Source organism: Amphiura filiformis, chromosome 12 (genome assembly GCF_039555335.1).
Source record: "Amphiura filiformis chromosome 12, Afil_fr2py, whole genome shotgun sequence".
NCBI lineage: Eukaryota > Metazoa > Echinodermata > Ophiuroidea > Amphilepidida > Amphiuridae > Amphiura > Amphiura filiformis.
In genome coordinates this window covers 14514128-14537662 of record NC_092639.1, presented here as the reverse complement: position 1 = coordinate 14537662, position 23535 = coordinate 14514128, and the positions used below count along the sequence as shown (strand labels likewise).

Here is a 23535-nt window from a genome sequence, read left to right as displayed (position 1 = left end):
TCTAACTTTAGACCCGGTCTAACTCGTTTGTGCATACGGACCGAAAGGTCTAAATCTCATGCATCACTTATGGCCAAAAATAACTTACAACAAAACTGCTTTGGGTCATCTTAATTGCAACAGTTGATAACAAATAACTGAATATTTGACATAAAATCTTACTTTCAGGCAGTGTTGTATAGCAGTGAGTTCTTTTTCTATGGACCTTTCTGACTGGTCTCTTTGGTGTTTCATCAGTTCAATTCGTCTTTTTAGTGTATGCTTGTCCAGTTTCAAAGCTGATGCTAAGGCATTGTATTTTTCCTCTACCTCCTGCTCGGTCATATTGGTAAGGCTGTACGAGAGAATAAATCACAATGAAAATGTGAGAGGATATATATTTTAATATAACATAACATAAAGCAAAACAGGTACAGCATCCAAAGTAGACCAAGGGAGAAACAAATACAAAGTTGAACTTCAGTGGCGGGAGAAGCATAACAATTTAGGGGTGTATGAGCATATTTTGTGCTGGTTTTACTGGCGTGAAATAGGTTAAAGTTTTTTCATTTTGGTATTTGATGGGCCAGTGTGCATGCGTTATGCACAATTTTACCCTATTTTTGCCCCAAATCATGTTTTTCAGTCTAAAAAGGTAGATGCACAGGGCAATTATTGCTGTATTTTTTCTTCTACTTTAAATTTTTTAGGGGAGACATCCCCCATGGAAAAAAATTAAGGGATCCTCCGAAAAGCCCAATGTGTATTCCTTAAGTGCATGGTCGGTATTTTGAAACATGGGAACAACATGCCAGGATCTAGCCACTAGAATACATGTATAAACCACACACTGGAACATGTCACTCTATAATTATGTGAAAGATGCTATGAATAATAAACAATAATTGAAAACAGGACTTGCATTTTAGGCAGATTGTATTTACTTTAAGGGGGTACTACACCCCTGCCCAATTTGTGCCTATTTTTGCATTTTTCTCAAAAATTATAGCGCATTGGGGACAAGTAAGATATGTATATTATATGGGTAAGGTCTCAAACTACTGCACTGGAAATTTCATTTCAGCACAGACAATAGTTGTGGAGTTACAGTCAAAAATGAGGGAAAACCAATATTTGATCAATAAATCAATAACTACTTGCTTTGAGTTACTGAATTTTCAGTACAGTAGTTGTAGTCCTTGCCCCTATAATATACATATCTTACCTGTCAACAATGTGCTATAATTTTTGAGAAAAATGCAAAAACAGGCACAAAATTGGCCAGGGGTGTAGTGCCCCCTTAATTCATATTTTAATGGAAATGTTAAAAAAAAAAGTGGTAATGAAATAATTGAATATTTTCCAAACAACATAACATGCATGCATCGCTTTTGAGTCAATTCATAACAAATATTTAAAACCACAACAAAATGTAATTTATGATGAAAAGAAAATATGGCGAGGAAAACATACTTGATAATTTTTTTAAAGAAGAATACAAAAGCTTACATACTATTATACTGCAGCTTTGTTTTACTACTGTTACAAGTGTCATGTCTAATCCACCCATGATTCATAGTATACTATGACAAAGTGACATGTGACATTTACATCCCGGGTTCTTATTTCATGTCCATCTGCTCTGTTCTCATCCATATTGTGCATGGGGCTATTCCATTTGATAATCATACACCCCTATGGAAGACTTGACCTTAATCTTCCACACTAGTGTGAATTTCAAATGGGTTTATCTGAAATTGGGCAACTCCATTTGAAATACACACCCCCTGCATGGGAGATACCGGGCATGTGGTCCATAGGGGGTGTAGGGATTTCAATTGGAGTAGCCCATTGTTGCAACACTACATACTCATCCATATTGTGCATGTGGCTATTCCATTTGATATCCATACACCCCCTATGGAAGATTTGACCTTAATCTTCCACACAGGGAGTGTGAATTTCAAATGGAGTTATACATTAATGGGCGACTCCATTTGAAATCTACACACCCTGTGTGGGAGATTACGGCATGTGGTCCATAGGGCCGGGTGTATGGATTTCAATTGAATAGCCCATTGTTGCAACACTAGATTAAAGCCAAGAATTTTCTGCTTTACAAATGCTAAATTCCGCTTTTCTCCGCTTTGTAATTTTAGCACATTTCTGACATAATAAAATTTCACAAGAATCTTACCTTTACTGTAGTCACCCTTCAACGTCCCCATTGTATTTCAAAATCTTTGTCGGATTTTACTTTATTTTGATGAATTTTGAAGACCCATTTCATTTAGTATTTTATTTATTTCTTTTCAATTATATTTTTTTTCTTTTTCTAGGTCATTTTCGCTTATTTTTTTATATTTTTTTCTCAGAAATGCGTTTTCCGCTTTACCTCCGAATTCCGTGATTTTCGCGGAATTTCCGCAACGCGGAGAATTCTTGGCTTTACACTAGATACCACTATTCCATTATTATAATTGTCCATGCTAGTGTGGTATAAAAAGGATCCTAGTTCATCGCAAGTTTACAAGATGTTTGTTTAAAAAGATAGTCAGTTGCTAAATTTAAACAATAATATTTTGCTAATAATAGAAGTTGTTTGTACGATGGCATATAATAATTTGCCATAAAATTTGTATTATATTGTGAATTTCAAAAAATATAAATTATTTGACATCAGAAGGACATTCCTTGTATTCAGAATGCAATTTGGTGTGTCTGATGTGCTCTCAGGTTCCACATAAAATATTGTGCAAAGGTAGGTGACCAAGCCCTTATGCCAATTAAACTTTAAAAGGAATTTTTTTGTGAAATTAGTTTTTAAAAACCAACTGTAAAAAAAACTAAATTCTGTTTACAGTCTGCATGAGTTACTGGTATGTTTCTTCAGTGTAAAACATGCAAAACATAACTTTCAGGACCCTTTTCTCTTAAAAATAAAAGTTGACTATGTCTTAAAAATATTGATGAAAAATGACCACCGGTCTTATTCAAAAGACAATAGATTCAAAATTGTGTCACTGTCATCGTCATTTTGGTTCACTTTTATGTGACAGAACTTGGGGAAGTGCAGTTGCGTTAATTGTGCAACCTGTGTACCACATATCATACTATGGATTTCATATGTGTCACATGGTTGAGGCTCTCTGTTAAGACCAAGAGTAGGGTTGTATAACAGTAAATTATGTTATATCAGGGAAGTGCCACTATGCAGTTCTAACAAAAACTTTTGCAACACTTACAAAATAATTAATTGGCCTGCCTGTAACTAATAAATATCCATTTTACCCCCGGCACTAGAGAGAGAAGATATCATCAAACAACAATCCTATTACTTTGTACAGGTTCCACTTGTTTTCAAGTTGACAACAGACTGGCTAAACATGAATCGATAATTATGAAATATCCTAATTTGCCTGCTCTGGATGTGGTCTGTTCAATGAGGTACTTTTGGTCACTATCGACTCACTTCATTAAATAGCAAATCAGTACAGATTATTGAAATTGAAGAAATGCATTGTGGGAAGTCTAAGCTATCTTCTACGGCACATACTATAAAAGTGGAAATTTTGTGGCAATTAATTTTTACGCTTTGCCAATTTTGAACCGTTTCACTAGTTTTTAAATTTATGATACTAAGTTTCCTTACATTGACCTGCACACAAAAGGAATATATTTGTGTGTTATTATTTTTGAGGTAGCAGCTTGAAATGTGAAAAGCGCGAAAATAATTGTAGAACGAAAATTTCCACTTGAATGAGCCTTACCTGTTTGTTAATCCAAGTGCTTGTAGGATTGAATTGGACACTAATCTAGGTGGGGAGTCAATATCTATCTCATCTTGCTTTCTTAAGGCATGATCACACGGGAGCTTACCTCCGTGTTACCGTAATACGGAGGTAGTGCAAGGTCATGACTTAACACAGATACTTGTCCACACGTTCCTTCCTCGTGGTCTTTAACTCAAAGCACTCCGTGTTAGCTGCACGGCTCGGTCTTTACTTCGTGGTAAATATAGGAATTTCAGAAGTTTTAGGGCCGTTTGCTATACTGCAAGTACACTGTGGAAGCCGATGTCTCTTAGTTTCAGGGCAATTATGTCCTACACGTGTTTTTAGCTGTTATTTTCTTCTCCACTCAATTTCTTTGTCTTTCAAGACACTAATATCAGCTCTTCCGTTTCTTCTTTTGACCAGTTTAATGTTTTGTTTTGTTAGGTTTTTTTGTTGTTGTTTTTGTTTTCGTTTTGTGGTGCTTCTTTCATCATGTTCATTCTCGGTGAGAAACGGAGATAAATTATTGTGAATTTATGCTAAAGAAATTTAAAATACTGCGAAATTGTAAGTGTTGTATCCATAAGGTCAAGCTTACCCCAGAATCTTGTTCATACGGGCACTAACACGGAACGATCGCTTCGTGTTAGCGCGCTACCACAGAGATTTCTCTGTGGTAAATCTTCCGTGTTAAGCTTCGAGGTAGTTAACACGACACTTGTTCAGACGGTCGCTAACACAAACTTACCCCTAAGCCCGTCTGAACACGGCTTTAATCTAAGATTCTCTGTGGTACCATTCTCCTGAAGTGATGTTTGGTTGACAACCGCATCACTTGTGTCCCCGGGGGGTCACTCCCATTGTGGCCTGTACACCATCCGCGATAATCAACTTTTGAAAAGCACCCGAAACAAGGATTTAACCCTTGGCTAAACGATTCCCTAAACAGGTAACACACGCCTGTTTTCACACCCTAAACAGAGAATTTGTTGGTTGCATCAAATTTCATACCCTAAATTTTTTTATTTCCGCGTATTAGAAATTGCAATTTTGTTACCCTTTTGTCCAATTTTTCATGTTTTTGACACCCTAAACACGATACGCTGCGTGTCGTGCCTACCCACTAAAAACTACCCTTTTTACGCTTTTTATTATCGCGGATGGTGTACAGGCTACAATGGGAGTGACCCCCGGGCTTGTGTCTTCACTGGCAGAGTCTGTATCAGATGTGACAGCTTGGAATGTGAAAAGCGTGAAAATAATTGTAGAACGAAAATTTCCACTTGAATAAGCCTTACCTGTTTGTTAATCCAAGTGCTTGTAGGATTGAATTGGACACTAATCTAGGTGGGGAGTCAATCTCTATCTCATCTTGCTTTCTTAATCTAAGATTCTCTGTGGTACCATTCTCCTGAAGTGATGTTTGGTTGACAACCGCATCACTTGTGTCCCCGGGGGGGTCACTCCCATTGTGGCCTGTACACCATCCGCGATAATCAACTTTTGAAAAGCACCCGAAACAAGGATTTAACCCTTGGCTAAACGATTCCCTAAACAGGTAACACACGCCTGTTTTCACACCCTAAACAGAGAATTTGTTGGTTGCATCAAATTTCATACCCTAAATTTTTTTACTTCCGCGTATTAGAAATTGCAATTTTGTTACCCTTTTGTCCAATTTTTCATGTTTTTGACACCATAAACACGATACGCGCGTATCGTGCCTACCCACAAAAAACTACCCTTTTTACGCGTTTTTATTATCACCGATGGTGTACAGGCCACAATGGGAGTGACCCCCGGGCTTGTGTCTTCACTGGCAGAGTCTGTATCAGATGTGACAGCTTGGAATGTGAAAAGTGGGAAAATAAATGTAGGGCGAAAATTTTCCACTTGAATAAGCCTTACCTGTTTGTTAATCCAAGTGCTTGTAGGATTGAATTGGACACTAATCTAGGTGGGGAGTCAATCTCTATCTCATCTTGCTTTCTTAATCTTGGATTCTCTGTAGTACCATTCTCCTGAAGTGATGTTTGGTTGACAGCTACATCATTTGTGTCTTCACTGGCGGAGTCTGTATCAGATGTGGCACTATTTGTGACAGTCTCTCTAACTCCATTTACCTCCTGTGCTTCAGGAAGCTGTGGCATTTTAAAGCTTACATTGCGCTTTATCTTCTGTTCCTATAAAACAAAAGGAAGCAATCATATTAATTATACCTGGTTGGGAGCAGGGTGGCTGAGTGGAATGGGCTCCGACTCATAATCGGATAGTTGTGGGTTTGAATAGCAGGGTCAATACCTGGGGTCAGGGATCAGGCTTAGAGTCACACTCAAACTGATAAGCATTGGTCACATGTCCAGTAAATTTACTTGAGAAAATAATTCCATATTGCTGACTGTACACCAGTAGTGTTAAAAAGAAGAAGAAAAAAACAAAAACAAAAACAAAACAAAACAAAAAAACAAACAACCAAGCAGTTTGACACTTGCATCACATACTGATCCATTTGATAACATTTTCAAAATGAAAAGGATGAGAATGTTATGGTAAAACAATAATGATAATTTTCAGTCAAAACTGTTCTAAGCCAGTATGTTTGCTGGTATTCCCATCATTGTAAAGTCATCTTACACTTACCTAATATTATCATGCAGATACACAAACAATGTACACAAATAACATTATCACTCCTCAGGTCTCCAAATCAAAAGTATTCACTAGTTTGAAGTACTTTCAACACTCACATTGGTAAAAATTCATATAAAAAGTGTGTATGTCTGATAGCAGCTTGATCAGAATGCTATGAACGAAATAATACGACCATCAGTCTATCTAATTATTTTTCTTAGCAAAATCACTTAATCCTGCTATGCCCATATGCATCACCTGAATTGAAATGTCAAGTAGTTAATTATCAAGCCTATTCTGTTACTATTAAACAATTGGAATATTTGGTTGGCTTGACACTATCTGTTAGCTCAGCTGAATGTGATATGCCTAGTATTATGCCAACAATGGCATGCTTGGATATTGAGCTTTATCTGGAATGATCCTGGTTTCCCTGTTGTCATTATATAACTGGAATAGTATTAAAAACCTGGTAAAACAATAATATACTGTGATGGTAATACATTGAATTGTCAAAATATTTGCCTATAATCTAGAAAAAAAAACTTGGCACACGTTGCCTGTCTTTTGGTATATCTCTTCCCCTACTCCCCAATTCAATGTTGGACCAAACCATGTCGTCAACTGATCCCTGGCCCTGAGACCATCCAACATTGAAAGATGGGGAGTGGGGAAGGGTGAGATCCAAGGGTGAGATACAGGGGGAAACCTGTGCTTGACATATATCACATGCATGTTTCACTCGCTTCTCCAATTTTGATAGGGCAAACATTTCAATGAATTAGTACAGGTGTATCAACTATTTTTTTCCAGGATTGTAGGTTTAATATTCAATATGCATAGTCTAGAATCTCTATTTTCAGTGCAAATTAAAAATTGTTTAATTTCAGACTTTTTATAGTATAACCAGGGAAGTGAGAATAGACCTCACTTTCTGTATAACAGTTGGCAACTTTAGCTTGTATAAATAGGCCTGGAAAAATGTGGAGCCAGGTAGCTCATGCCAGTGACATTTTGAGATTTGGAGACAAATTTGGAAATTTTGATTCCCCATTTAAGAAATACATACAAAATTATGGAAATGTTTTACTATCTTTGAGAGAAATTTTGCTCTGCCCAGAAATATATTTTCCATACAGTGTGTATGTATCTTTTGAAGTTTAATCATAGTAAAACACTACCCATACCTGCCAACCCTAAAACCTCACAAATAGGGACAAATGGGAGAAAAAAATCTGAAAATAGGGACATTCCTGAATTTTCTATACCTTACTGTAGTCATATTTTTGCAAAAATAGGGACACATGGTAAAATTGCTCTCTTTTATGCTATTTGTTTCTGTAAAAATAGGGACAGTCCCTATTAAATAGGGACAGTTGGCAGGTATGACTACCTGGTTAACATTCATGATCATCAAGTGACCAAATGTTGCATACATGTACACAGTATCAAAACTAACATTCCAAATATTCCGTTCATTCTGCAAACTTTACAATATATTACAAACATCTATTTTTATACCTATGGTAACTCCCTGACAAACTGTCAAAATTGAATGTGTATAAAAAGTGCCTCAAGCTCAACAATAGGTCAAATAATGGTATTTTTTTCTCCATATCATATTTAAAGTGTCAGTTGTATCTTCATATATTTTGATACTCAGGTTGGGTAATACATCCAAGCACACAACATGATTATCAAATAGCAAACATTCCATTCATCAGACCACGGGGATTACTACACCTTGCTTCTCAATGGCAAGATTAATATTGGTTTATCTCATTTGTTTGTGATTTGATTTGATTTGATTTGATTTGATTGTCTTAGAGTAACACACCGGCACAAATTCATTCAAACAGAACTGGGCTATTCCACTTGAAATCCACTATGGACTAAATCGTACAGGGAGTGCGAATTTCAAATGGGGTTACCTGAATGGATGACTCCATTTGAAACCTACACTCCCTGTGTGGGATATTAAGGTCATGTCTTCATTAGAGGGTGTAAGGATTTCAACAGGAATAGCTCATTCATCTCTCCTTAAGCCAGTAAGCTCATTTGGAATGTTCTTTTTATCAATTCCAAGTAGTACTGATATCACTCAGGGCCATGATTAGGCCATCTTAATTTAATTGCTTGTCTCAAAGCCGCTGCGCGCATTAGTAAAATTGTCCGCTTTTTGTGCATTATTCACGCTGGATTGAGTCAATTTCACTTTTTTCCTGTTTTATTTTATTTTGTTGCAAATCCTACACACAAAAATCTCACATCTGACATTGTCAGACGTGAAATTAGCCTTTATCATAAATCTCAATAAAAGTCTATGAAACCTCCTTAAGAGATTAAAGACGGTCTATTCTTGTCAAAAAGCTCGTCTGACAGATAAAAAAATATTAAAGTAAAAAAAATTATTGAAAAAACACACCTACATTCCGCATTAGGTTTTTAACTTGGGAATGGCTTTGAGACAAACTATTAAATTGAGATGGCCCAATCAATTTGTTCAGCTAAATGCTTCCCTGGACAAAGCTTAATTGTACAAATTACAATCAAATCTTAAACAGGCTCCAAATTGAATATTTGTTCTTTCTTTACCCAGAGTAAAGTTTGTATGGCTTATAATTGTAATAATAGGCGAAAAATTATTCGGTTTTTGTTACTGTGCGGGTCAAAAAGTCCTAACTCACGCTAGCGTAAATTCACATAAGCGTGCGCCAGTCACACATTATGCAACACACAACTAGTGCAAGTGCTGCCCCAACTGCATGCACACCATTCTATATCAATACACAGTGTTATGGGTTTTATTTTTATTTTCGCCTATTATAAGCCGAACAAACTTAAACTCCTTCTACCCTGCACTCTAAAAAGGTTATCATCACATCTAAAAAGTTAAGAGATCGCTACACTAAATCGGTAACCCTATGTGATTGAAAAAATATATAACGGTGTTTCCATTCGCAGACCACACATAGTTGATTTAAATGGGAAAAACAGTTTAGAATGAAGGCTGATGTGCTCATTTGTTTGTGCTTTGTGGATGTTTTTCTCAATATCTATGCATAAAAAGATTTAAAATATTACAATTCTCAAATTCTAGGCATAATTTTTGGTACAATTCACCAAATGACGTCACAACACAGAGGCGCTATGCTGTAAGATTAGTATCCACTGCGAAAAATGAAGCAGATGAACTTCCAAAAAATTGCTGGTTATAGGGTAGAAATTCATTAATTTTAGGCAAAATGAATGTACCAGGGAGTTTTAACCATGAAAAGATGACAAATTCTGCTGTATCTTTTAACACATAAAAGAATAGGAACTTGATTTGTAGTGTGAGTCGGAGTCCTTTTAGTGAGTTGGTGAATGCATTATGTGGATGCGGATGTCATGCACAGAGTACAGATTTTGTATTCAGCCATGAGTTGTATGCCCACTTGATCAATGCAGTGAAAACCGCCTGTGACGTTGTCTGCACAGTGCATCCACCTGGCACATATAACCAGACTGGTTGTTTTGAGCATAGAAGTGTTACTTCCATGTTTTGAGGGAGCAAGCTAAGGGCCTCATTATTGAAAAGTTTGGCCCTGAGAATACCCCCCCCCCCACACACACACCCCACACACACACAAAATGCCAATCCAAATAAAATGTTTTCTGTAAAAAAATGTTGAAAATCTGCCCTTTTTTGAATGAAAAATTCAGAAAAGGTCCACTTTTTCTAGTAAAAATGTTGAAATTGGCAGTTGAAAATTAACTGAAGGTCCCCTTTTGAGCTTCAGACACCTCTCACAAAAATTCTGGCTATGGACCTGTTTCCTGTAGGCAGTGTTCATTTCACTTTTGGGAGCACTGATTTACCACATTTTGTTGGTTTTTTTATTTGAAAAATTCAGAAAAAATAACATTTTCAATCAAATGACATTTTTTTGTAAAGATCTATATCTCGTACCTTTTGTAAGAATACAAAAAAATTTTAAACTATAAATTGTCATATCTAGCTCACTCTGCACTGTTTTGATGATAAAAAAATCAGTAAATTGAACCATATTATTTTACCATACATATCACTACCATTTCCATGTAAAGTTGTGTTTTAAAACATTCACTCATTTTATCATTTAATTGTTTTTCTATAAAAGCCCACCTGTTATGAAGTGAACCATAAATATACCGTACTGACGCGAGTATAGTCCCACCTTCGAGTAAAGTCCCACCCCCAAATTTTCGAAAAATTTCAGAAATTAAAATTTTTTTTTTTTTTTTAAGTTATTTATTTTTTCGGCTTTGGAGTGTCCCAGGACCTAGACCTAAATGCTAGGATCATTCATGGTTGACCTAAAAAAAAAAAAAAAAAAAAAAAAAAATTCAAGATATTTTGTATTTTTAATATGAAAATTGATAATTTGTATTCATGTCATAATCTATTAATGATTTCAAAATGCATTCAAATTCAATGCATTTTGAAATCATTAATAGACTATGACATGAATACAAATTATCAATTTTCATATTAAAAATACAAAATATCTTGAATTATTATTATTATTTTTTTTGTTTGAAATTGAGTATAGTCCCACCCCCAATTTTGAAAAATGTTCACCCAAAACGGGTGGGACTATACTCAACGCCAGTACGGTAGTTAAAAAATTCAGACAAGATTCTAACACCTACCTCTCTTCTTTTAGTCAAGGGTTCTTTGGATTTATTCTGTCCTCCATCAGTTTGAATCGGGCCAATATTTTTAAGAATGTCCGCTTTAATATCAATTTCATCTACATCTGAATCACTTCTTGGTTTGAGACGACGATTGCAGCTGGGACTTGTGTTTTCTTCAGTATCTGATTCACCCTGAGGAATAGACAATGACAGGATAAGTACGACATGAAAACAGATGGTATTGGCAATAAGACAAATATACCGTATTGTTTGTAATAAACGCACCCCAATAAATGCCCCCTCCAATTTTTCTGTGAAAAATTGACAAAAAGTCCATGCTATATCGTGTGAGTATAAGCTTAAAACTGGAACCAGTCAGTCAGCCTTGTCAGGGACGATCGGTAAATTGCATGGACAAAACCTGTTGTCTAATTATGGTAGAATTTCACTAGATTCTTGCTTGATGATGTACTTACGGGTGTAATTTTGATGTATTTACCACGAAAATTATATTTTCCATGGGCGTCGCCATTAGTATAGCCGTGAATCCCTCTTTTCTACAGGAGCACCATCGGGAAATTTAACCCGGTTTTAAAGTTTATTTTCACTGACAATTCACCATCAATAAACGCCCCCCTTTTAGAAAAATGCAACGCCCCGGGGCGTTTATTACAAACAATACGGTAGTTACAACCAGTGTGGTGGTCCTTTTTTTTTGGTGTTTGTAGTTGCAAGTTTATTACAAGTTCAGTGACATATCAGACAGAGACAGTTGTCTTAGGGGCAAAGACAAGTAAGTTCCTGAGCATTATTTTGGCTTTGAGTTAATTGCATGCTTCAAAAAATATCAATTGTACACTATTTTAGCCCAAAATTATGGTGAAATTTAATTTTTACCTAAAATAAAGGTGACATTTTGTGTCATCTGGGCCAGTTGTCAATTTTACACAAGGAGAGGTGTCAGGGGTTGAAATTATCTTTTGGAGAGTTGGTTTTAAGGGGGTTGAAGTTTTCTTTGGGGGATTTGAGTTAGCAAACCACAACTCATTTGGGGAGTTCAACCCCTCTTGCAAATACCACACTCAGGCATGAGAATGATCATCCATGAATAAGCCTGAAAAGTTTGAAAAACCCTGAAAAACATGTGAAATGGGCTTAAAAGGCCAAAAACAGGCTGAAATAAAAAGAAAGTGCGGATATTTGAACCACAATAAAGCAGGAAATCCTGCAAAACCAGGAAAATTCTCATGCCCGCACACTAAGAGCTACTAAGTGAGGATTCAGACCTATGTCAGCTAAAATCTGATAGTGAATTACAATAATAACTCGGGTAAAATATTCAATTGGTCTTTCGTACATTTCTCAAGTTGTAAACTTTGATATTCTAGAATCATATTCAATCTTACCTCAGCACCAGTTCGCTCCTCCACATGTACTCCTCCATTTTCTGAGGTAAATTCCTTGTGTTGTAAATCACTGCTTGATACATGTGATGCTGTTTCAGCAGTCTCACTCATTCCTAAGGAACTTCCATGACCATTGGTTTTGGAAGGTGGTGCTGTGCCTGTAATCCACAAAAAGGAGCAATTCTTAAAAGTAAGAAAACTATATAATTTATGATATATGGATTGTGTTGACTCTACTTTGTACTTAACGTATCAATACCATCAATTCAGATACTGCCTTTTCTTTTCAAAAATCTTGTGAAAGCTTCAAAGAATCCACTCTTACAGATAATTGTATTTATGGAGTATTTATAGGCAAGTACCGAGAACCTCATCCAAATTTCATCAAATGTTTTCCTATTGTTTCGGCCATTAGAATACTAAAAAAAGCTTTGTAATTATTTTTTGATGCCCCAAGAAGAGTTTATTTTACTCCAGACATGAGTCTGGCAGTTTGTTTTCTCCAGTAAAATTATAAAAAATCCATTTAAAATCCACACTACCCCTGTGGAAGATTTAGCTAAAGTCTGGAGTGAGTATATCAAATGGAAGTTACCCAATTGTCTATTCTCTTTAAAATGGATTTTTTTGTTGTTGTCTGTTTATGTGCACAGTGATTTTCATCATTGCACACTTTTGTACTGTTTTCCTGACACTTCTGTGGGCTAATTGGCAATTTTTGGCCATCGAACTTTGCCTGTACCTACATTGGTTGTTTGGTTCTCTATGTCTGCTTATGTGCATAGTGATTTTCATCACTTATTCCAGTGCACTTTTGTATTCCTATTGATCCGTGTTGTTTTTGCAGGTTTAACACTTCTGTGGGCCTTGGAATTGGTCATTTTCGGCTATCGAACTTTACCTACTGCTATGCATACTGTCTAGACTGTATTTTGTTTCACCACATCAAGTTGGTATACCTTGCTCTCTTTCATTTCAGAAATTATATAGTTATTGTTGTTGTTCCAAATTTGTAATTTTACATTTTGTTGCCCTGTGTATCTATTAGCCCCACCCCCCCACACACACACACCAAAAACATGAAAAACCAACCTATTTCATTTACCCTGCCCCACTTATTTTCAGCTGCTTTACAGATATCATGCTCCTCCATGCCAGGAAAACGTTTCTGTGATTTTTCCAGTTAAAAGTCTTTATCCAGCTGATCGAAGCACACACCTTATGCTTCTCTGTCATGATAATGGGCTATTCCACTTGGAATCCACACTACCCCTGTGGAAGATTTTGGAAATGTCTTCTACAGCGGGAGTATGTTTTTCAAATGTAATTGGTTAGTGTTAATCATTCTGAAACCCATACTCCCCTGTATTTTGGCTTTACCAAATATCTTCCACAACTGGGGTGAGTATTTCAAATGGAAGTTACCCAATTTAAAATTGATACAGGGGTAGTGTGGATTTTAAATGGAATAGCCCACTGCCTACTTACTTATTTCTGATAAAGATGTTCTATGTTCAGATTCAGGTGATCTGTCCCTTGGTGAGCTTCCACCGGAATGAGGTGGTGATCTTTCACCTGCAACAAGTAGGTAAAGACAAATGAAGAGCTTGTTTCAGTCCACAAACACATGTTTCTGATTTACCTGTGCAATATTGCAATGGGTTGTGATGCTATAGTTATAGTAATTTCAGTTGGATGCACCATTACAAAGCAAACAGTGGATGGATGCACAGTAACAATACTGTATGAGGCCTTTGGTTCCCAAATGAGAACAATAGTTTGCATATTGTTTAAAAGCATTGTTGTGGTAAATAATGGCTTGTTGATGGTACGACTCATTGTTGCTATTGTCAAACTTGTCAAAGTAATTGTGATTGTATCACTACAAGTAAATGAGAAACATGTGGTTGTGGACTTAACATGGTTTGGAAACAAGCTCTTCAAATATCAAAACAAAACACTACATTTTTGCAGATTTCTTTATCCTATGAGTAACATTGAGTAAATGAATTAATACAAACAAAATTAATGTCTCATACAATTTGAATTGACCATGACTATGTATTAATCAAACAGTTTTGGGTTAAAGTCATGCAGTATTAGAATCTGTTAGTCATACAAACACATACTGGTTGGATTGCTTTGGTAAAATGTTAGTTTATACGTTTACTGCAACAGCAGCAATGGTTGGATTGTTTTGGTAAAAGGTACCCTATACTCAGAATTGAGTGGACAAAATTCTATGATACTGCACAGAAGTTTGTGATGGGAGTTTGCAATGGCAGGCATCTCCTAAAGGCTCTCAACTCAGTCATTAACTCTCTCCACGCGGGTGTCGATTGCAGACGACAATTTTCCATTTTTTTTCAATTCAAAAATTTCAGAATTATAAATTTTCATGACTATATTTGGAATCAGCATGAAAAATGCAATAAAATGGGTACAAATAAGCCTAGTATTGGTTCAGTGGTTCTTGAGATTGCTCTTGACATTTTGAGAAAATATCTCTAAAATTGGGACTTTTTTTGTTGAAGCTATGACAAACACGCTGAGCATTAAATGATCAACTGTAGTTGATTTCTCCTGATATTTCAAAATGAGGGGCAATTTCCTCCACTTTCCCCTTGGTCAATATATCCGGGCAATATATCTGTGTCAGTATCAGCATCTTATAGCTTGATTCCATTTTTGAGAAGAGAAGAGAAGATATGAGATAACAATTGGGGATATTCTAGTAGAAATCCATACGCCCCTTTGGAAGACATGACCTTAATCTTTCACACAGGGGGTGTGAATTTCAAATAGGGTTACCTGAATGGGTAACACCATTTGAAATCTACACCCCCTGTGTGGGTGATTAAGCTCATGTCTTCCACTGGGGTGTATGGATCTTGACTGGAACTGCCCATTCTACTTAGCACATACCATTGGATGACATAGATGATTCGGATGACCACCGTCTTCCTCTTCTATTATTAAATCTCTCAGATGCTTTCCTGGCATCTACCAATAGTTGGCTGCTAAAATGTTGGTCTTCCGGACTCATTTTGACCTCTTCAAGTTTGTCATTAACAAGGTCTATTAATTGGTCGTTACTCCCTAGCAAAGTATCATACATATGAACGATGTGCAGTGAATTCAAGAGTGGGTAATATGTTTGAAATATCCATGCATCATGAACGTAATTATCTACGACAAGATGAGACAGGACAAGATGAGACAGGACAAAGTATGTAACAAGGACAGGTGGACAAAAATACTTGCAGGGTTCCCGCACCTTGAAGCCTTTAAAATTCAAGGACTTTTCAAGGGCTTTCAAGGTCCAAAAGCATGATTTTTTAAGGATGTACCACAACACAAAAAGCTGCGTATTAACAAAAGTGACAGCTTCTCTCCACTCCCCAAATTTTGTCAAAATTATACTTTAGGTAAAATTCCAATTGTCAAGGACTTTCAAGGACCTTGTGCAAATTTCTAGGACTTTCAAGGCCTTAAAAAGGTGTTTTTAAATTCAAGGACTTTCAAGGACCATGGGAACCCTGTACTTTGGATATATTCAAACCTATAATTAGGGATATCATCAAGCACAATGAATCTCTTATTTGGACTATCAGTTTTCTGCAAGACTTTAGAACAATGTCCATCACCCCAATAGAATTAGACCCAGTCCACACTAGTATATTTTCGTCATCGTGTCGAAATTACCTGACGACACGATAATGATATATGAATGATGAAAGCGTCCACACAGTCAGCACCTAGTCATTGTATCGTAATAAACTCTGGTTATACATACGATAAAATGCAATCAGCAATTACGACACGATCATGCTACAAACTGGCACAATGATGGAAATTTTCGCCAATTGCAAATGATGATATGATTGTATAGTATTGGGCGGATGCACGGTACTAATATCATAATACAATATTATTATGACACAATCGTAATCGACGGAAAAGAACACACTTGTCTGGACTGGGTCTAAGATTCTGTTTTAGGGTTAGGATTAGGTTATAAGGATTAAATGAGTGTGATGTTGAGATTAGTATCAGGGTTATGATAATAGGATTAGAGTTGGGGTTGGACCACTGTTCAAAACTTGCTCAAATTTAAATCTTTTCATTCAATATTAATGATAAAGTTACAGGTTAAGAACTCCATCAACAGTTGAATCATGGTTCTTGATAATGGATTCAATCTCAAAATCTACTGAAAATCATAAATACAATAGAATAAATTCAAACACTTATTTTGACCACATCGCAAATAAATGTTTACAAATTTCTGATTCATTCTACTTGATCATATCATATTTATATGACTGATTTATAATCATAAGGTCTTTTTATAGTAAGTTGCTGTAACCAGTTGATGAGAGCCGACTTCCAAAATGTCGACAAGCACAACTTATAACACATACGCCGGCATTAGGCCAAAAAAAAAAAATTGTTGTGTTGCCCTCAACCGTCCGACCCTAAATCCTGAAAAATCAGGGGTGCAATTTTTTTTTTTTTTTTTTTTGAATGATGATTTTACAGATTTGTTCAAAAACTCAATGTTTTTCACTTAAAATTAATATTTTATTGAAAGACTAGTCTTTAATTGATGTCTAACAGGTACCCAGAAGTCAAAATTGACAAATGTCCCCTAATTGAAGAAGCATTATTTAATATTTGAGGAGATTTTTTTAAATCTGAAGGTTTAAAAAAAAAAAAAAAAAATCCGACCGTCCGACCCAAATTTCCCATTTTCCCACTTGAGGGCAACACAACAATATTTTTTTTTTTGGCCTTATTAACAATGATGCATAATCAACATTATGATTGATTAGCTACGAAGATGATGTGTTTTTCTTTACCTATTTAAAGCACACATACTATGCTTCACAGGCGCCGTGTTTACATTGCGGAAGTAAGCTCCCATCAAAGTTTACAGAAAATAGTATAAACATTAAATCTATGATGTTCAAAGCTACATATCTCAAGACAATCAGACAAAAACACAAGATATACACACAAGAGCACACAAATACATGTATTATAATCACAAACAAAAGCATTAAGATCATCAAATTAAAAGCTAAGAAATCATAACGATTTCTTTCAATAAATCTAAAATGCTGAGCATTTACAAATTATACAGATGATAGGTACATAACTATTTATAACATTTTACATCAGAAATTCAGCAAAACTTGTGTTTTTAAGAATCTACTTTACATTAAGAAGTCGGATAGCAACGTTTGCACAGTAATTTTTGTGGGACCCAAGAACACATCATACACACCAAATTGCATTCTGAATACGAGGAATGTCCATCTGATATCAAATAAATTTGACTTTTTGAAATTCCAGATATAATTCGAATTTTATGGCAAATTATTAAAAATTGCTATTTTTGATATTTGAACAGTCCTCGAAGTAAACTTAATAAATCTTATGATATGTACTTAAAAGTGTATGTAGCTGGGAGGAAAAGCTGCCCATCATTTGAAAATGTTGACCTTTTGTATTGAAGATATACATTTTTCCCCCAAAAGACCTAAAAATTGATGTGCTCTTAAATGTCCCACAAAAAATACTGTGCAAACATTGCTATCCGATCCCTTAATACAAAAAATTAAGCTTGGAATATTAAAATATGCAGATTTTGTTCCTTCATATTTTAACAATAACTGGATCACATTTGATAAAATCAAGCCAAAAGAAAATATCAATTCAATTCTAGTTACCTTCTGAGGTAAGATCTCCTTGGTATTCTTGATCGCTATGTCTTCTTCCTATTCTATGCAATGTCTTCCTTGTATTTGTTAAACTAGTTGACCTTTCACGTCTGAAATAAACAAATAACAAGAATAATTTATCAAGTGATCTGTCATACCATATTGTGGGGTTAGGGCAACAAAGTCATATCTGCATTTTTGTCATTTTGTGTTTCAACTTACTTACTGTACAAGTGGAAACTTTGCGCTACATTTATTTTTTGCGCTTTTCACGTTCCAAGCTAAAATAACAATGCACACATATATTCCTTTTGTGTATAGGTCAAAGTACAGAAACTTAGAATTGTGAAGTTAAAAACAAGGGAAACAGTTAGAAAATGGCAAAGCGTGAAAAATTAATCAAGCAAAAATTTTCACTTTTCCAATATTTATTTTAATCATAATTTATTAAATGACTGTAAAATAACTTAAAATGTGTGCATTTACCTGTATTTCCATAATCCTTAATAACTCAATTTACAAATGTCAGTTTAATACGACTTTCTTGCACTGTTGGTATGGCTTATTGTAACAACAAAAATGCCATTTCTTAGGCTGCTGACTTTCAGTATTGTTCTATTCATCATAATCCCGATCATAATCTTCATAGACAAGTCTCATTTGCTTTTTAGTCTGATACAACTTGGTCTGGGGCGGACATTTTAAAAATGAATTTAGAAGAGCAGCAACGACATCACTTGCATTACATTCCAGATGTTAAATCTACATCATATGCAAAATTTGAGGAAATTTGCACGAGGCCGTTTTATTTTAGGGCCATTTGTCTATAACTGGTCTTTACATGTAGCCCTATGGAGAGAGTGCCCGTTGAGGGCGCTATAACCCCCATTTTAGGGACAAAAATGTGATTTTAAAAAAACGGCCTCGTGCGAATTTTCTAAAATTTTCAGAGTATGTAGTATGAACATGTAGAAATATAATCAAGTAGTTGCCCTACCTGCTCTTCTCCGATAAAATAAAAAGTCCTATACCTCAATGATAATGAAACCTAGGTGGATATACCAGCTGTGTGTTTGCCTCCCAAATCCCACCCTCCTTTGTAACCCCCTATAGCATCTCCTTTCCCAGGTCTCCAGGGTATGCCTTTGTGATTGGCAGCTATAATACCCCTTCTCCTTCCCATCCCACACTACAACTGCTGTCGATTTTAGGCAGGTCTTTGCTACCGACACTTGCTCATCAGGCATGAAATGGAAAGGGCTTATCAGATGTGTCTCCCAGGGAGAACAGTCAGCCATTGGGGTACTTTTAAGCTTCTCAAGCCCTGCGTTTTAAAGATTCTGGGAACACCCCAGGCTTCTGGGCATGCCCCTTCTTTTGCCCCTTGTCCTATGGAGTTTCATACTGACTTGTCTTCATTGTTGTTCTGTTCATCCTTGCCATGTTCCATTAGCATATTTGGTCTGCCATAACTCTCTGCCATAACACTGGCAGCTCTTTGGGCAGCTGCTAAACCAGTTTCTCCAACATCCAATCGTCTCTGCAATAAACAATGAGAAGAAAATGATCAAATGCTACAATGTAGACCAATATACATGGGTGGAATCTCGTAAAAGTGAATTTATTTTGATCTACATGTAAATGTCATTTTCAACAAAACATGACGTAAGTAGAATTAATTTATGACATGCTCAAGTGCACACATTCACATACTGGTATCAAACATGCTTTTTTTTTTTGGAAATAGGAAAACAAGACTTATCACAACACAATAATTTGACAGATACAGCATTTACACAGCAACTTTTCAAATAAAAATTTTGTAAAATTACAGAATTCACAGCCAATAATCTGATTCCAAAAATGAAGCTATGTATACTTTTTTTAATCAAAAGGTTTACCTGGTATAATTATTTTATTCTTAACTACTATATTATTTACATTTAGTTGCAGTCGTCTGGATTTTAAAAAAATCTGTGTAATTAAGTTCCGCATAGAGACAGCCACAATATGGTAATGGGTCACTGCATTGGTTAAAGGCCCATTCAGTGATCCCAGCCGGAAAGTGTTATAAATTAAAATTGCATATAAATTGCACGTGAAGGATAAGTCATTAAAATTGTCATTAGGTGTTTTTTAAATGAAAATTCGATTTGGGCAAAAATAAAACAAGGAAAACAGTAGTATTGACAAAGTTGGAGCCCATTTCAAATACTTGTAGCTAATTTTTCTTTGTATGTAAAGATATTGCAATTTCATGTAAAATGTCCAATTTTGTCTTTTAATACAAGGCTTTTGGCTTAACCAATAGCAGACTATGTTAACACATCTACACTACTAACCAAGGTGCAAAAAATTGAATTAAAAAAATTTTGCTACAATTTTCAGAATGAGCAAATCACTGAATAGGTCTTTAAAATGATCTCAGAATAATTCCCATAAATTTACCAGTCTTCTATATAACGTAGTCCCTCCTTGGGAACAATATCATTTCCCTACTAAAATCAGCTATAAATGTTTTTCAATATAAAAATTAATGATTCTCAACTTTTGTTATTGTTATTTTTTTCTTTCCTATATAGGCCTTCAATTTCAAAATATTGTCACATATCGTTTCATTTTATATTGGATGGAAATATAGTGCAACATGAGAATCAATGTTATGTAAAAATTTTAACAGAAGTACAAAAATCTAGATTGATAATGATAAAAAAAACTGCAGTGTACACCTTAATATTGATTTAATAGGAAACGAGTTAAGGGATCTGGAAAGAGCGTTTTGAGCGTTTCGACAGTATTTTTTGTGGGACATGAGAGCACATCAGAGTGATCAGACATATCAAATTGAATTCTGAATACGAAGAATGTCTTTCTGAATTTTCATTTTTTGAAATTCACGATATAATACAAATTTTATGACAAATTATTAAAAGTTGATATTTTTCACATTCTTGATATAACAGTCCTCGAAGTAAACTTTATAAATCTAATGATATATTCTTAAAGTGTATGTAGCTGGGAGGAAAAGCCGACGATCAATTGAAAATTTTGACCTTTCATATTGAAGATATGGATTTTTTCCCCAAAAGACCTATTTTTTGGTGTTTTAGGAAAAAATCCATATCTTCAATACGAAAGGTCAAAAATTTCAATTGATTGTCGGCTTTTCATCCCACCTACATACACTTTAAGTACATATCATCAGATTTATAAAGTTTACTTCGAGTACTGTTAAATATCAAAAACATCAATTTTTAATCAATTGCCATAAAATGTGTATTACATTGCGAATTTCAAAAAATCAAAATTATTTGATATGGCAGAAGGACATTCTTCGTATTCAGAATGCAATTCGATATGTCTGATATGCTCTAATGTCCCACAATAAATACTGTCCAAAGGTTCATACCCCATCCCTTAAGGAAGCCAGTGATCATATTTCATATTTCCATAGGTCTTGCAGTTCTTGAGTTAAGCCAATGTTTTATTAAGGGATATATAATCTTGGCGGGAAATGACCACTTTTAATATTTTGATTTCCCCAAAAAAATAATTCTGGCGCTGCCAGTATATAAAATAAATATGTGAAATGATCAAGAGGAATGAATCTTATGTCAATTTGTAATTTTTGTTCATTATTCATTCACACTTTTAAAATGCTTTAATGTTCCAAACTCCATTGAAATTACCTTCTAGTTTCAAAGTTACTGAGTGATTCTCTAACATTATAAACAAAGTAAACCATATAAGAATGTATTACTTAAATAAATTAACAGCATTCCAGGCACTTATCAATGCAAAGTTATGAAGCATGATATTCAACCATGGCATTGTCTTTTTTAAAGACACTTCTTGTTATCAATAACTGCAAATTAATATCAGTGACATTACACCCCGGACATTAGACTCACTCCTCTCGATTGTGTCACATTTTATATACATGAACACTCATCCCAACTAGCTGCAACTAACTAAAAGGAAGGATGCATCACTTGGTTACACACAAAACAAGTTGAAATTGTTTAGGTTTGAGCATTAAGTAAAGTTATAAATCAGCTAGAAATGTGTGGCATTTAGATCAAGTAATTAAGCTTCAATGGTGTGCAGAATGAGTAGAAGGCTAGTGTTGCAAACATTTATACAGGATGACTTTGCGTCAAAACCTTTATTATATTTATTGCTTGTAAAATCATCACTTTGAGCTCTTGAAAGTTACATTGTTTATTAGAAAATGCCGTTTCTAAGAAATCCAAAATTTCAAAATTTGACATAACAGTCAAAACCTTATCATCTTTATTGCTTCTAAAATCATCACTTTGTAATAATATAACTTCGTCATTACAGATCACAACCCCAGGATCACAACCTCTTGAAAGTTATATGTGACATGATCTGGTCCATGGGGCCCAAAGGCGGCAAATTTGAAATTAAGATAAAGGCAAAAATATGGAGTAAAAAACAATAAAATACATAAGTAAGAGATCAAACCAAATTCAAACTCTGTCTATACGTCTTCAAATGTTTGCATGAATCTGCTCCTTCATACCTCACGGAATTACTCTCATACAGAACATGCTCATCTGGACCCGTCACAAGATCCTCTATGGATACCAGTCTTCTGAACACTCACATCGGTAAAAATCACAGTGGTGACAAGTCTTTTTGTTCCGCTGGTCCAGCGTTGTGGAACAGCCTCCCGCGTAACATCAGGGAGGCAACCTCGGTGTCAACATTTAAACAATCTCTTTAGGCTCATTATTATCCTTTTTGACTCTTTGCTTTTGTTTATTCTCTTGTTTTTGCAGTGTATCACTTAGCACTTTGATCTTTTTGAAATAGTGCTTTAAAAGCTCTTATATGTATGTATGTATGTATGTACAAAATACACATCACAAAGTATCAGAAATTTTAGAACCAAGTATGCTAGACCTTTGGTGTTTTCAGAATATAGCCTATTGTATGTATAAGGTAGTAACCATAGTAACACAATTGTCAAAATTGCCCCCTTTGGCCCCCATGGAGCAGATCATGTCACATATCATCTTACAGTTGATAAAATTTATTATTATAATTATTATTTATTATAAAATGCTGAATCTAAGAATTCCGAAATTTGAAATTTAACAACACTATTTTCATTTTTCTAATTGAATTACATTTATCTTTGCATCAGAGTAAAACCTAAAAACATAATGTATTACTAATTAATTGCTAAACTGTCTACTTCGGGTAAATCCTGAACTAAGGCACAAATAAACATGATAAAAGGCACAAGCCAAAAATTAAGAAAATTGTTGTCTCTCTCTCTTTAGTTTTTTCTAGCTGTGTATTCCTCTTCCTCGCCACACCTCTTATCTG

General features: G+C 35.2%; 2 protein-coding genes across 2 annotated transcripts in view; both read right to left on the bottom strand.

Annotated features, from left to right (window-relative positions):
* LOC140165832 (uncharacterized) overlaps positions 1-5199 on the bottom strand; it is a 30650-nt gene extending 25451 nt beyond the window's left edge. Inside the window, exons 1-2 of the mRNA XM_072189154.1 lie at positions 5054-5199; positions 163-334 (exon numbers count right to left, since the gene is read on the bottom strand). Coding sequence (XP_072045255.1) covers positions 163-324 — 162 coding nt within the window. The 5' untranslated portion in view covers positions 325-334; positions 5054-5199. The remainder of the gene's footprint in view (positions 1-162; positions 335-5053) is intronic.
* A 460-nt stretch (positions 5200-5659) lies between these two features.
* Positions 5660-23535, bottom strand: part of LOC140166654 (uncharacterized) — a 57342-nt gene continuing 39466 nt past the window's right edge. The window contains exons 15-21 of the mRNA XM_072190152.1: positions 19587-19717; positions 18187-18287; positions 15377-15550; positions 13940-14026; positions 12452-12609; positions 11061-11237; positions 5660-5938 (exon numbers count right to left, since the gene is read on the bottom strand). Coding sequence (XP_072046253.1) covers positions 5660-5938; positions 11061-11237; positions 12452-12609; positions 13940-14026; positions 15377-15550; positions 18187-18287; positions 19587-19717 — 1107 coding nt within the window. The remainder of the gene's footprint in view (positions 5939-11060; positions 11238-12451; positions 12610-13939; positions 14027-15376; positions 15551-18186; positions 18288-19586; positions 19718-23535) is intronic.